Raw genomic sequence first — 14,802 nt, 5'->3', positions numbered from 1 at the left:
CTTTGAGCAGTTAAAAGTGTATGAAGGTGAGGACCTATTATAGTGAGTTAATTCTATTTTTTTTTTTATGCACAGTGAAATATTACATATAACTACATAATCAACAGAGGTCATGTCTTCAGTATTTTTAGCCACTTTATTGGTGCTAGTGGCTCTAGGGAATGGCAGTGTCAGTGATGGATTGCTGTAACATTTGATACTTACAGTCATGGTCCCCAGCAGATGAATCCCATTAACTTTGGTGACTTTTCCTCTACAGTGCCACCAGCAGGTTGACATTTTAGACTTTTGGTGACATGTCACTATTGGATGGATTTTGGTACAGACATTCATGGTTCCCAGATTATGTATCTTGATGTGTTTGGTGATCCCCTAATTTTTCCTTTAGTGCCACCATGATATTTGTTTTTTTTGCCTAAACAACTATTGAATGGATAGCCAAGAAATTTACACATTCATGTCCACTTCAGGATGAATTGTAAGAACTTTGGTGATCCCTTAACTTTTCATCATTGCGCCACCATCAGGTCCAAATTTTAATTTGTCCAATAGTTTGGTTTAGAGCTAAATACCTGGTCCTTCATGTTTAGTGATAATTAGCAAATTTTTGCATGCTAACATGCTAAACTAAGACAGTGAACATGGTAAACATCAGCTTGCTCACTTCACAGAGCTGCCAGCATGGCTGTACACTCATACTCTTGTTTCTTGGTATTTGAGAGTTTTAGCATCCTGGGGGCAGTTTACGTTGTACAACTAAAAACTTAAACATGGTGAGAATTTAAGATGCAGAGTCCAGTATTTTTAGGACATATATATTTGAAATGGACTACTTTTAGACCAACAAAATAAATAGGTAAATGCATAAATGATTCAGTAATTCTCTACCAGAAATGTGAAAAAATCTTGGCTATGGCCCTGGTGCCAAAACTGACAAAAGACAGTGGAACAATGTCGATACATAAGTCCCCTTTGAAATCCACCTACAGTATTTACACGTTTGTCGTCACAAAATAGGTTTATGGGAAAATGGTCATATACACACTGTTCTATTCATTATTTTACTTAACGTTTACTTTCTACATTGCTAAAAAAAACAACCAGATGAAATTTAGACTCTGTTATCTGAGTTCAGTTAGATCCACACGACCTGAAGGCACGCATCGGTGTCTAGTTTCCCTTTTTTAATGTAGCTGTCAAAATTCATTTTTTATTCACAGCTCATATTTTAATGACCTTGTTAGACTTTGTAACTCTATGCTTGAGTAAACTTTCAACATTTATCTTCCTAATTTAAAGTTTGTAAATAGAAACAGAGAAACAGAGAGACAGATTGAGACAAACTACGAACAACTCTGGTATATTTTCCTCTTTTTAAAGGTTGTGAAATATTTACAGTCGCTGATAAAAAGAGAAAATGAGGCCGACTTTTCAGACAGCAGCAGAGTGATGGAGAGAGTCAGACAGAGAGCAGCGAGGCTCCCTCAGCACCAATAGGTCTGCTTTTGGAAAGAGAAGGGGAGGGGAGGAGAGGAGGGGGCCCTCGGATTAAGAGGCTGAAAAATGGTTAAAACGTGTCAACGTGTAATTGCACGATAAGGCCCCCTCGCGAGGAATCCGTTGGCCCCGTTGCTATTTTCTATGGCGTCCCGGCTAATCTCCTCGCGCCACATTCGGTCTTGTGCAATCGGTCCCCCGTAATCTCCCATGACAGAACCGGGTCCAACGACGGAGGTGAGGGTTTTTATAGGAGGAGAGGGAGGGAAATATGCGGAGGCGTGATAAACTGACGCCGATTAGCCACGTTTAGGACACCGGGAGCACGCGGGATGGGGGGCGTGGGGGTGCACGGGGTTATGGGAGTGGGAAGTGCCAGAGCAGCGGTGTCCAAGCATGTGCTAAGCAGAACATGAGGAGAGGATGAAAACCTGCAGACACATGGCTGTGGATGGGTCCAGCCTCTAGCCTCCCTGATGGGACTATGGGAGCATCTGGGGCTACTGGGTACACTATGTGGACCAGACTGAACTGTATTTTTGACTGATCAGTCCCCAAAATCGCAGAACAGACACTGATACGTGTAGATATTTGTCCTTTGGGTATATTTTGTCTTACCTGAGCTTCAGTGAGTCCAAATCTCCTCCTGTCATCATCAAGTCACATCAGGACTTGATAATAAACCTCATAATTTGACTCATAACACTGATCACTTGATAATATATTTTATTCACTCACTGTCTTCCCAGACACTTGATTTTTTTTGGGGGGGGGGAGAAATCTCTAATCGTACCTTGAGGCTCCATGAATTGATGTTCCTCACAGTATTTGTTATAAATATGTGTTTCTGTGACAGAATCTGTAGCTGAAGGGATCATCTTTGATCTTCCAGTTTAGTATCATCGTACTGAAGAGCAGAGATCAAGCGCAGAGATACTTGTGATCAAGAAGTCAGTAATCAGATACAATGATCCTTCGGTGGTGATAAGTTTGGTAACTACATTGAGCAAAGAACATCCTTCAGAAAATTTGTTTTTCATCTTTTGATGGTTTAAATTCCTTTTTTTCCTCACTCTGAAATGTCTAAATTTCCTTTTCCTACTCAATAACCCTTAATAGGTGAAGAGAGATGAATCTTTAAACATCTCTTCCCTCTTTCTGTTTGATATGCACTTTGGTTAATGGTAAGATTAAATTTAGCGTTTTACAAATATTACCTGACACTCTTCAGTGCCAGTTTATGAATTACTAAGTCTGAGCAACAAATCTTTTTTCCAATCTTTCCAGAAATTTCCTCACCTCCACATCCGATGAATCTATTGCATCGGTCAGTTTGCTGATTAATAAGCAGCCATAACTACTGACTGCTACCTAAGTTAGTCTTTTAAATAGTAGGAGATATGAATATAATGGAAAATCATCTAAAAACAATGAGAAAACAAGAATTCACATTTATTAATAGTGATCAGCCATGCAGTATTAAAATGCAGTGGTAAATAAAAGGTGGTTAAATATATCTTTACAACCACCACAAATCAGAAAATAACATATTTATGCATTTGAATTGAACCCTATTCATATTTATACAGGGTTATTTTTTCTGCTATGTTAATTTATAGATTATAGTTTTATATATTAAGGTAGTAAAATAATAAAAAAAGCATTAAGTAGAAGGTAACCCCCTCACACATTAATACAAATGTTATCTGTTCTTTTTTTTTTTTTTTTAATAAAAGAGCAAAGACAATCCCGAGCAACCTGACATGAAATTAAACTAAAAAAAACCAAAAAAACATCTGGGAACATTCAGGACAGGCGTCTAATAAATACCTTCAGTTTAAACACCTGACATCCCTGGAAACAGCTTTATTTAAAGCCTGTCTGATTTGCATCCAGTTGCCCTCTTGTTTTTAAGTCCAGGCCCGAGTGGGAATTAGTCTGATAAAACCAGGGGTGTTGTTTGCTGGGCTTTTTGTTGGGGGTGACCCCCGGGCTGCCCCAGCTTACACCAGGACTAATCCCCATTCTCCTCAACACAAAAACCTCCTCTCCTCGCCTTCTCCCTCCTCCTCCTCCTCCTCCTATTCCTCTGCTCTCCGCTCATTCATTCCTCCCTTTCCCACCCTGGGGGCCTCCAGTGATTCAGCCATCAAATTTAAAGAAGGAAATAATGTAACAACCAGGAGAGTTACACACAGATGAAGCCGTTTGATGCTGGGGGGTGGGGTGGGGGGTCAGGAATGGGGGAAGATTTGAGGACCTGTGCGGATGTAGAGAAGGACCCAGGTGGAGGTGGGGTTGAAGTGGGCCCAACTGAGGCCAGATGAAGAATTAGTAGTTCATTGAGCACCGGATACTCTTGTTGTCGGATTTACTTTTGCTTGAGATCTAGATTACTGAGGTCATGACCCTGATGGCAGGTAAAAAAAAAAAAAAGAAAGGAAACTTTGCATGTTTGCATATGATTAAAACAGATAGAACCATAATATTTTAGCATATTAAAGTGGATCGATTAAGGTTATAAATTTCAGATGATGCATGATCAAGTTGGCCAGAATGACAAAGCAGATGATAAATAATTGTGCCAGAATTTGAGGGGCAAAAAAAAAACATCAATGAAGATGAAAGAAAGGCCTGAAGCTCTCATATTTGCAGGTGATTTAAAAACACAGGATACATTGAGGCTAACTCTCGTGGGAAACGTGATTTTAACTTTTAAAAAATATCCTACATGCATTTTCACAATTTTACTGCAAGAAACAGAAAATAAGAAATCAGCACATAACAGAAAGTAATACCTGAACATTTAACATATCCCTCATATAACTGGCTTGTTTTTTTATTTTGCATGTACATTATTTTGTATGTTTTGGCATTAATAGTAATAATAATGAAAAAAAAATGTGATAAAATGCTTTGTTTTTAAATCATAGGAGTAATTGAGAATGTGGCCCTATTTCATATTTTAAAAAATCCAAGATGGTAAATTATTAACATTATTAGGTGATTATTTTGTGCATTACTCTGCTAGGAGAGAAGAGACCAACAAGTGTCAGAGCCACTGATAATATGTGACCATATGCTATGTTATTAGCGCCTGGAAATATTAAGACTGTATTAAACATCATGCTACAATTATAGAGATCATAAACCCTAAGGCAGGAAAACTCAAATGTGGACAAAAAAAACTGTAATTTCAGGGACAAATGACCAATATCCATGAAAAGATCCTATTTTCAAAGAACTATTATCATCTTAATATAACATATTACTCACTATGTGATGCACAACAGGCATTTATAGTGATGCAATGCATATTATCACGAGTTATTCAAGCTTAAAAGATTGATAATTAAGCTGATTTTTTTTTAAACTGAAAAATAAATAAGATTGATCAGAATGGAAAAGGAAAAAGAGGATGGAAACATGATGACAAGAGAAATAATCAATTAAGAGCCCGACTGATAAATATCCTCTTTTCAAGGGCATCATGGTGGAAAAATGAAAACATATCCGCCTGCATTTGCATTTTGAGCAGATTTTTTACTGTTTCACTGCTCTCACTAAACTCGTATTCAGCGACAATGAGCCTGTCGGCATTTATACTGTAGCCTAAATATATTTAAGAATAGATGTAAATAAACAGCAAACATTGGAGGTACAGGTCACCCAAGCCTACTTAAACCTCTTGCAAAAATAATTATCCCACAAGCATTTTCTTCAAGAAAGAAGAAATTCTGCCAAATGAATCAAACTCAGCGCAAAATTGTTTCATCTTCAACCCGAAAATGGGGCTTGGTATTTTGTAAATTATGTACAATTGCATAAAAGCGTTTTCAGTAGGCCTATTTATTCACAATTTACAAGATTTTACAACAACAAAAACAAATTCAAATTACACCGACTGACTCACATGTTTACAAGCATTAAAACTGGAAATCAATTTAAATTGCAGCCTAGAAACTTTTTTTTTTATTATTTAAAACACATCTTCCACACCGCCCTCCATTTATTATACGGCTCCCTCTTAAAACAGCTTTTTCAGGATGCCTCAAACACACAGCTGGTGCCTTTAATTCCACAGAAAAGTCGGAAAAAAAACCCTTCAAAATGCACCAGCCTTCACGGATTATAATTTAAATCGTGTCAAAACTTGGCATGCTCTGTTCCTGAGAGCAAAAGTAAATCAAATGCGCTTTTCCTTTAGCTCGGACAGACAAAAAAAATCCATCACTGAAAGAAAATAAAAATAATAATAACAATAAAAAAAGTTTGTTCAAAGTGATTGCATTTTTATGGCTATAACCGCCTATAATTTACATTTCATCAGCAGCCTGCGCCCACATCTAAGAGTTTAAATATTTGGTTGTGGTTTGTAGTGCTTATCGTACATTTAGAGATTTAAATATGAGTCAGAGGAACCGTCCCGTTTACCGGAGTGGAGCCGCTGCTCTGGTAGTGCTGCGGGTGGAGCACATGCAGTCTGCTCTGAACGGAGGAGTCCCCCGCTGCCTCTCCGGTCGGCAAATACATGCTGATCATGTCCCGCAGGTCCCCCGTAGGGCACGGCGGTGCGCGCGCCGTTGAGACCGGGGGGCTCACGCTAGGCTCAGATTTCACAAGGGACCCCAAAGTCCCTCCGATTGCTCCAGACACCGGGGAGACACCGGAGCTTTGGTGCTGGTGAGTGTAGCCGGTGATCCCGCCGTAGCCCGGCGGAGAGGCGCTCATGTAGCTCTGAGAGTTTGAGATGGGGCTGTAAGATAAGGCGCTCATGTCGTACCTGTGCACGGGCTGCGGGTTGTGCGGGTGGTGATGCGGGTGATGGTGCGGATGCGGGTGGTGCGGGTGAGCCCCGGTGCCCGGGTGTTGCGTGTATGCCAGCTGCGCCTCTTGCATCATGGCGTGAGCCGCCGCCGCCGCAGCCGCCACCTGGCCCGAGTAGGTGCCGTTTGCCCAGCCGTTCACGTGCGTGGCGTAGCCCGCGTTCGCCCCTGCGTGGCCCCCTCCGGGGCTCTCGAGCCGCTGCCCGCCGCCCATCCCTACACCCGCAGAGGAGCCGAGGAGCCCGCCGGCCAGCGAGTACTTGTCCTTCTTCAGCAGCGTCTTGGTCTTCCTCCGCGGCCGGTACTTGTAGTCCGGGTGTTCCTTCATGTGCATGGCCCGGAGCCGCTTCGCCTCGTCGATGAACGGTCTCTTCTCCGCCTCGGTCATCACCTTCCACTCTGCCCCCAGCCGCTTGCTGATCTCAGAGTTGTGCATCTTGGGGTTCTCCTGTGCCATTTTCCGCCTCTGGCCCCGGGACCAGACCATGAAGGCGTTCATGGGTCTCTTGATTCTCTCCTGGGGGATTTTGCCGCCGCCTCCTCCTCCCGCGTGTCCCCCCGGGTTGGATGGGTTGGTTTGGGGCACCACGGGGGAATGTAAGTCCGTTTCCATCATGATGCTGTACATTCACCTTGTCTTGGTAGAACAACACTTCTCAGTCAAACACACAGAAACATTCAGGCTGGCCCGCGCGCAGCTAAACCCTCCGAGGAAGCGACAGATAAAGAGTGAAAGAAACGGAGAGAGGGATGAAAAGGTGCTGTAGTCTCAGGATGAAATCCTCTCACAGGTAAACTTGCTCCTCACTTCCCCTTTTCGCCTTTTTCCTGTCATCCGCGGGCGCTGAGAAGAATAGAAACGCTTGTTTGAGCGCACTTTGGTTGAAGCTGTAGCCTACTGGGAAAAGTTACCGGAGCGTGCCCGGGCCGCGCGCTTTGACAGCAGCTAAATGAGCGAGAGACGGCCAATGGAGAGGCTCGAGCGCAGACGTGATTTGCATGCAGGGGCTCGAGGTTCTGGTGACGTCGGAGCGCGAGACCTAAAAATTACTCCCTCTGTCATCTGTTTTGTGTGTGTGTGTGTGTGTGTGTATGTGTGTGTGTGTGTAGCTGAAAAAAAAATACACACATGTAAACAGTTTATTTCCAATAATTTTACGCACGTCTTCTGTTTTAAACTGCAACATAAAATCAGTGTTTCCAATATTTTAACATTTTAGAATAGAAAAAAAATCCTATCACAGTAAATAAGTTTTTTTTAAAACTATATTTGCTCCTTGCACCTACAGAAAACAAGTAGACTACAACAAAGACACATTTTTAATGACAATCATGATGAAACGATCATTTAAAATGCGGCACGTGATTCCTAATTACCATCGTCATCATAACAATAATAAACAGGCTACAAAAAGCGCTGAACTGGGTATAAACAATAAGCTATTTTAGTTTTAAAAACATTCATTTCGCAATGAACAGACAACTTTTGGAGCATTAATGTTTGGAGTATTAATTAGGTTAGTATTAACCTAATCTAATTAGCGCGGGCTATAAAGTGATAAATACAAAATTAGACGTCATACAGGCTCTATGATTTCCAGATTGAATTATTTGGGGCGTTTTACTCCTATATATAAAAAACCTATATTTTTAATTAATCCATGTTTTTTTGGAAACCTATAGGCTACCCAGCCTCCCTATTCAGAGCCACAGGTGCTTTTCTGTTGTGCCCGTTGCTAGGAAACAGGTGACTGACGCCCGGAGCACGTGCCATTCAAAGCGCCCCTTTTGTTTGTTTCAGCAGCGCTGCAGAGCACAAGAGAGACACACAGAGAGATTTAACCCCCATGCAAAAAAACTACTGTAATCCTTTAATACACGTTAGAAATGTTTTAATAACACATTTTAATAATAAGTAAACTGGTGTAATGCGGCCGCTATAAAGCAGCTGCAGGCCTGCTGCAATAGGCCCGAGGATGCTTACAGGCTCCTGCTCTTATAAAAAAAAAAAAAAAAGGATCAAGGACAATTCTGCAAAGCAATTTTCCTGAAAGGTTTAATTTTATTGAGCCTGTCATGATCTGTAAAGGAGAGACTGCTGTTTTTCAAATGAACAATACCTGGTTGAATTTAATATTTTGTTCATTCTTTTTTGGCATATTTTATTAAATTATTATTAAATAGTTGCGACATAATAACAAAATTAATGTTAATGCATGTTAACCTTATTTTAAATAGTAGACATGTGTTAATTTCTTTGCATTTGGCTCAGTATTTGCATCATGAAGCTATAGATGGATATATTTCATTTATTTGATGAAATTTGTCATTCAGTATTCCAGTCTCCTCCCCGCTTCCCGTCATGTGGAGGATCTCTTCAGCCCTCTGGGATTATGCTCCCAAGTGGCATCTGTCAGGTGCTGCCTGCCTCTCAGCGAGCTGGTAAACTATTGGCACGCTGGCACGGGTGGATTTTCCTCTCGCTCCCTTGTACTAGTTGGCTATAGTGCTGCTAAGTGGCTTATATGATCTGTTTTTTTGCGCACGCTGTGACAGTCTCGTCTCTCTGCCTCTTTGCATCCAGCACAGAAACATACGGAGACGAGCGCGTTGCCTGTTTGACACACAGAAACCAAATCACAGAATTGACAGACATATTTTCACATTGACCAAATAATAATATCTTGTCAGTGATCGCACTTTGCTCTATTTTCTAATGCAGTTTCTGTTTATCTATTGATTTCATGGCAAACAGTACGGGGACTTACACATTCTAAGTAAATTATCTGTTGTTCAGTCTTGAGCTTTTTCATAAAGGATTCAGTTGACAGCTAATAAGGAGAATCAAGTTTTTCAGAGACATTTGTTTTCATTTACAATACTGTCCAGAACATTGACCTTTTGTGAGAGACAAGCGCTTGTGTTGGCTTTTTGTTTGATAAGTGAACAGAAAGAGGGACACCACTCCCATCCTGTCTATCCTGTTATACCACCATCATCATCATCATCATCATCATCATCATCATCATCGTCAGACCATAGCTCTTAGTGTTTTATCGTTTCCTGTGCAAGGCTTTCTGCAGGTGACTCTTTAGATATTGATGGGACCACCTCCCCCAAAAATGGCTCCATATAAGGTGAATAAATTGTAGCCATTTCTGAATTTTGACACCAGGCGGTTTACTAGAAACAATCACCCAAACCAGTGTAGTTGTGTGTTTTTAACACAGTCTTGAAGAACAACATTGTTTCAGGATGCTAATGGCTTAATTAAAGCTTGTTTACATGCATATCAAAAGTGCAATTGTAAAATGATTTAAGGCAATAATACAGATAAACAATATTCAGTAAAAACATGAGAATTACTCAGATTATAGCATCAAGTTAAGACATGTAAACCCTTTAATTTTTAAAAAGTTGATAAAATGCTCAACTTCGCAGTCAAAAACAATGACAGCCTTTTTTAAAATTTAAATTTATTGCAATTAGGTTTTTATTATTTAAAAAAAGACATTTGTCTCAGTGGCTAAAGGGGCGTGTCTGTGTTTGATTGACATGTCAGGGGAACAAGAGACAAAGTAAACAAACTTGCGCTGTAGCCTACAAGTCATGAACAGACGATGTGCTTTTAGGAGTGGCATTAATGACACACGCAGGTTCGTTTACATGTTGTTTAATGAGCTGAGCAGCTAATTAACTTTCTAACCTGCTGAGTAACTTTAGTGGTGCACTTTTCCTCACTGAAAGTTTGTTTGGTGTCTCATCCAACAAGAGAATGGTGCAGGACAAGGTGTGTGTTCATGTTTGTAAGTTATATAAGGAGGAGACTTTAGCAGGAAAGCTAACGTGGGTTGTTGTGTTGTGTAGCAGGACTGTTAGTACGGTGACATTGCTGCTTTATGGAAATATGGTGTAAAATGAAATGAGTTGAGTCTCCATCTACATAGACGGGGCATCATAATGACACCATAACATGTAAAATATAAATTTCTCAAAGGAGAACACAGGACATGTGATTTGAAGAACAGAAAAAAACATGCAGTTTGATTTCAGTTGGACTTTATGACCATATTAATCCGACGTTTGTCATCCACAAGCTGCTTCGATGATGTATGAAGGGCTTTTTCCTTTTAGCTGACAGAAGCTCAGGACACAGCGGTTTGTTCACAGTTTTTAAGTGGAGGTTTGTGTTGTGTAAGTACTCCAACTGGCTGTTGGTTGTAACCAAGGAAGGCTTTTCAGCACAGTGTCTGAGTTTGTCCGTTCAGTGCCATCGTCTTCATCAGGGACTCAGTAGATGAACGGTGACACATCAGCTCCTCCTCTAGATAGCTGAAAGTCTGCAGAGCTGATCGTTTCCAACAATTCCCCAAAACACTGTGCCGCTGGGGAGGCTTTCTTCTTTCCAAGAGGTTTTCCAAACGAGGCCGGTACAGCAGAGGTTTCTGTAACAGCAACAAATAACAGTTTTGATAAAGCAAAGCTATAGCAGTGGGACAGGAATCAGTACTATCAAAAAACAAACAAAATTTCATTTCATTGGTACAATTTATTCATTATCCAATTTAGACCATTATTTCTGGCTCAATGCTACCAACTTTGGAAGTCATTAAATTAAAGAACAATAGTTTTTTCCCTACTTTTTGAAATACATTTAGCTTTTTTCTTGAGAAATACTGAATATTTAAACATCTTCAGGCCTGAAATCACATTTAGTCGTTCCTTTTTGCAGTCAAACATAATGCCAATGTGTTTTTTAAAAATGTACTGTTAATTGTTTTTTAATATTAAAAGGAAAAGAAAAGAGGTTTTTGGGGAAATATTAGTCTCAGCCGACTGGAGCGTGGTGTTTGTGTTTGTTTGACAGTGGCTGGCAGGCTGTCAGAGAGCCGGTGTTACATAGTAGCGGGAAAAAAGTTTCACTGTAGCTACAAGTCACAGGCAGACGGTGTGTTGTTGTTACTAGTGGTATTGAAGAGTATGGACTGTACTGAAGTGACATTTGCAGATACATTTACATGCTGTTTAATGTGCTGCAGCTGAGCAGCTAATTAGTTAGACTTCAGCAGGAAAGCTAATGTGGGTTGTTATTGAGTCTATGGCTCTAGTGTTGTGTAGGAGGATGTTGTTTGGCTCAGTGTGACTGTCTGCTCTGCCTGTGATAGAGCGCTCACCTTACTGCTTTATGCAACGATTTGATTGGCTGGATTGAAAGAAGGTCTTCATCTATATAGACAGATAATTTACAGTATTCTGTCAAATAGGTTTCTGATTTATTTATTTTCTTTTCAAAAGAGAACAAGTGATATCCAGAGCAGATATGTATGTTGTAGCATATTAAAAAAAGCAATTTCATTTCATTTGGACTTTTAAATTTAGTTGAAAACTGGATACCTTCACCTCTTCAAACCTCTAGAAGTCCTTTAAAAAAAGTTCCAGGAACTATGAAACCAGAGAAACTAAATTAGCGGCTAAAAATCCTTTTCGTGCGTTCTGGATACTTTCACCTCTTCAAACCTCTACAGGTACATGTAAATGAGAAGGTTCAGGGTGTTTCCACTGCGGGAACTTTGTCTAAGAGACTAAGAACCTTTTGAAGAGCTAAACTGGCATTTCAACTGGAGGAATGAGAGGCTAAATTCAGTCCCGGTACGATAGTTTCAGGTGCTAAAAAAGTCCCTGCTGTGGGGGTGGTACTTTGAAAAGGTGGATGGAGGTTTGGTGGGACTGACTGTTGCAGATTGGTCAAACACAGACACTACAGCTTCTTCAACTTGTGTACCACTTTATTCATAAAACGAGGATTTATCCTAGTATTGATTTTGGGATGAGACATTTCTTGTTGTTGGCTGTCTGACTCCTCATGACCTGAGAGCAAAGAAGAGAAGATACATAGTTTCATAGAAAGTTTCATTTAAAGCATAAATAACCATCAAACCCTCAGCAGGTTGTCTAGTGTGGAGATAGGCACGCTGGAGTTCGCAGCCTCATTTTCCATCTCTGCATTTCTCCTTCTCATAACATCTAACTCAAGCAGCAGAGTCACACAACAGTAAATAGAAAGAGAAACAGGATGACTGTTGTTTCTAATGTGCTGTCCATTTTTAATTCACCAGTGGTCTAATTTTCCTAATATTGATGGTTGTTCAGATGCGGTGAAAATGCAAATAGGAATGCGCAAAAGAGACTTTTAGTTCCTGCAGCTTTTTGGTTGAAAAGGGCTGGTTGGTGATTTTCTTTTCCATGAGTTAAAGCTGCACAGACGACAGGGACTTCTGACTCCTGTGTAGCTAACATTTTGTAGAGTTTCAGCGGACAGCGGTGTTGAGCAAGCCTGGTCTAACTGGAAATACCTAGAGTACACTGTGACATTGTTTGGAAGAGGACGGGACGGTGCTGGAAACACTGTCTGTACCTCTGCTGGCCTCGTTTACTGAGGTTTGTACTCGGGGTAGAGATGTTTGAGATAGGATTTTAATTGGTTATTTGGCTTTTTATGCTTATGACTGAGAAAGTAGAATAATGTAACATTGCCTACTTGCTTGAGTATATTGTTATGACATACAGATTTGATGAGAAACTGTAGTATGAGATAACAGCTTTTTATTGAAATCCCAAATTCTTATCAAATCAATTCAATTTACATTATGTGCAACACCGAAATCACATAAGACAAAAGATTAGAAGACATATTGCTTTTATATAAGATTAACGGTCTGGATGCAATTTGAGAAGCTTTGGAAGGTGCTGTCCTAAAAATGATTTGTATCGCATAAAAAAATCATCTATTTGCAGCTTCAGTGCAAACATTTAAAGTACAATAATCCATTTGAGTCAAATCATTGTTTCCATACATCAATAATCGCTTTTGACCTTTAGGAATAATGTATAGTAGGGATGCGAATTTCCTTAATTGTTGTCTGCCACATTAACAATCAATAATTGATTAATCATTAGTAATTTAAGAAATACGGTGGATGTTTTTCCATAATAAAACCATTTTTTAAGAATTTAAAGAGCAGATTAGAAAAACATCAAGTTACTATATATATTAAATAACACAAAATAAGGAATTTGTTTAAATTGCAGAACTCCATCTGTCGTTATTCAACGACTGACCGACAAAATCCAAAGTATTAAACACAGCAAACAGCTGCACAACTTCCAGCATCATTAGACGACATAAATCAAACTAAACAACAAATGTGACCCATTTTTCCTTCAGAAGTGCTGCAGCCTTCAACAGTAAATAACCTGTAATGTTATTGAATAAATATGAAACAGTCACCCAAAATCTCCCCAAAATGGACTTCAGTCTGACTGTTTTTATATAGAATAAGATGCATATGCAGATCTACATGGTGGTGATGTATATTGTTAAAAGTAGCTAACGTGAGTCCAGCTGCTGGAAACAGCTGCTCAGCTGGGACAGATGTTCACAAATACTGTCGCTCCAACTTCATCCGTCCAGGAAACCTTTCAGCATTTACTGCCAAATCAGGGGAGCGTCACCTATACAGTCTAACACTTTAGTTTTAATTTGGTTGGAAACGTGTAATTAGTGTCCTGCTTGTCCTGAACATTAGCTCTCTGCTGTCTGAGGCTCGTACTGTCTCACTGCTTCTATTGATGATAGTACGAGCCTCAGATAGCTAGCTAAACCAGACAGCCGGCAGACAACAACTCAGTGGAATTTTCACAGTGTTATGCTGCTGCGTTCATCAACACGATCGCCTCACTGAGCAGAGCGAGGCACGCTGCGACTTATTTCTTCCTTGGAGGTGCGTTTGTTTTACAGTTTGTGCGTTCTTTTCACAGGCGGTCAGCAAACACACCATCTCATTAAACAGTAAGAGGCTCCACCTAGTGAAACAACCAAGTGCTGCATTTCTGACAGTTACGCCGCATGTGCTCGTCTTCTGTACTATTGGTTAATATATTTTTAATCAATTAAATTATTAACAGCGTGTAATTGATTATTGATTGATCACTGACATCCCTAATGTATGTTTAGAAAATCTAGACTCATGGTCTTCATTCAGCAAATCATTGGTAAGTGATCCTTTTAGCTTCGATGCTGTAGTAACAATATATAGTCTTACATGACAGTATCAATTAATTACTGCTCATAATGTATCTATAATCCAACAATTAATCTACTAAAAATATATTAAGCGACAATGCAGAAAACGATGGACATGCAGTGTAACGGTCAGAAAATGTACGATAGTTTTGCTGTAGTACCCAGATGAACCACTAGGTGGTGCGTCTTACTTTTTAGTGAGATGCAAATTGCACAGATGTGTTTGAGGACCGCCTGTACCAGCCACACAAATTGTAAAACAACGTCCTTGGTGTCCAATTGCAGCGTGCCTGGCTCTGCTCACTGTGGCAATCGTCTTAATGAACACTGCAGCATATAGTTGTGAAAATGCCAGAGTTGTTGTCTGGTTTAGCAGCTATCTGAGGCTCGTATTGT

At 40.1% G+C, this 14,802-nt stretch overlaps 2 protein-coding genes across 2 annotated transcripts in view; one reads left to right on the top strand and one right to left on the bottom strand.

Annotated features, from left to right (window-relative positions):
• LOC121892084 (arachidonate 12-lipoxygenase, 12R-type-like) overlaps positions 1–14,802 on the top strand; it is a 172,093-nt gene that overhangs the window by 37,287 nt on the left and 120,004 nt on the right. The window lies entirely within an intron of this gene.
• Positions 5,352–7,227, bottom strand: sox1b (SRY-box transcription factor 1b). The gene has a single exon (XM_042404895.1). The coding sequence runs from the start codon at positions 6,949–6,951 to the stop codon at positions 5,899–5,901; it is 1,053 nt and encodes a 350-aa protein (XP_042260829.1). The 5' UTR covers positions 6,952–7,227; the 3' UTR covers positions 5,352–5,898.

The sequence above is a fragment of the Thunnus maccoyii genome, chromosome 24, assembly GCF_910596095.1.
Source record: "Thunnus maccoyii chromosome 24, fThuMac1.1, whole genome shotgun sequence".
Taxonomy (NCBI): Eukaryota; Metazoa; Chordata; class Actinopteri; order Scombriformes; family Scombridae; genus Thunnus; species Thunnus maccoyii.
The sequence above is the reverse complement of the archived record's forward strand: the minus strand, read 5'-3'. Positions and strand labels throughout refer to the sequence as shown.

Bases quoted from the DNA above. Each gene is read 5' to 3' on its own strand.
- sox1b (XM_042404895.1), bottom strand. From the start codon at position 6,951: ATGTACAGCATCATGATGGAAACGGACTTACATTCCCCCGTGGTGCCC.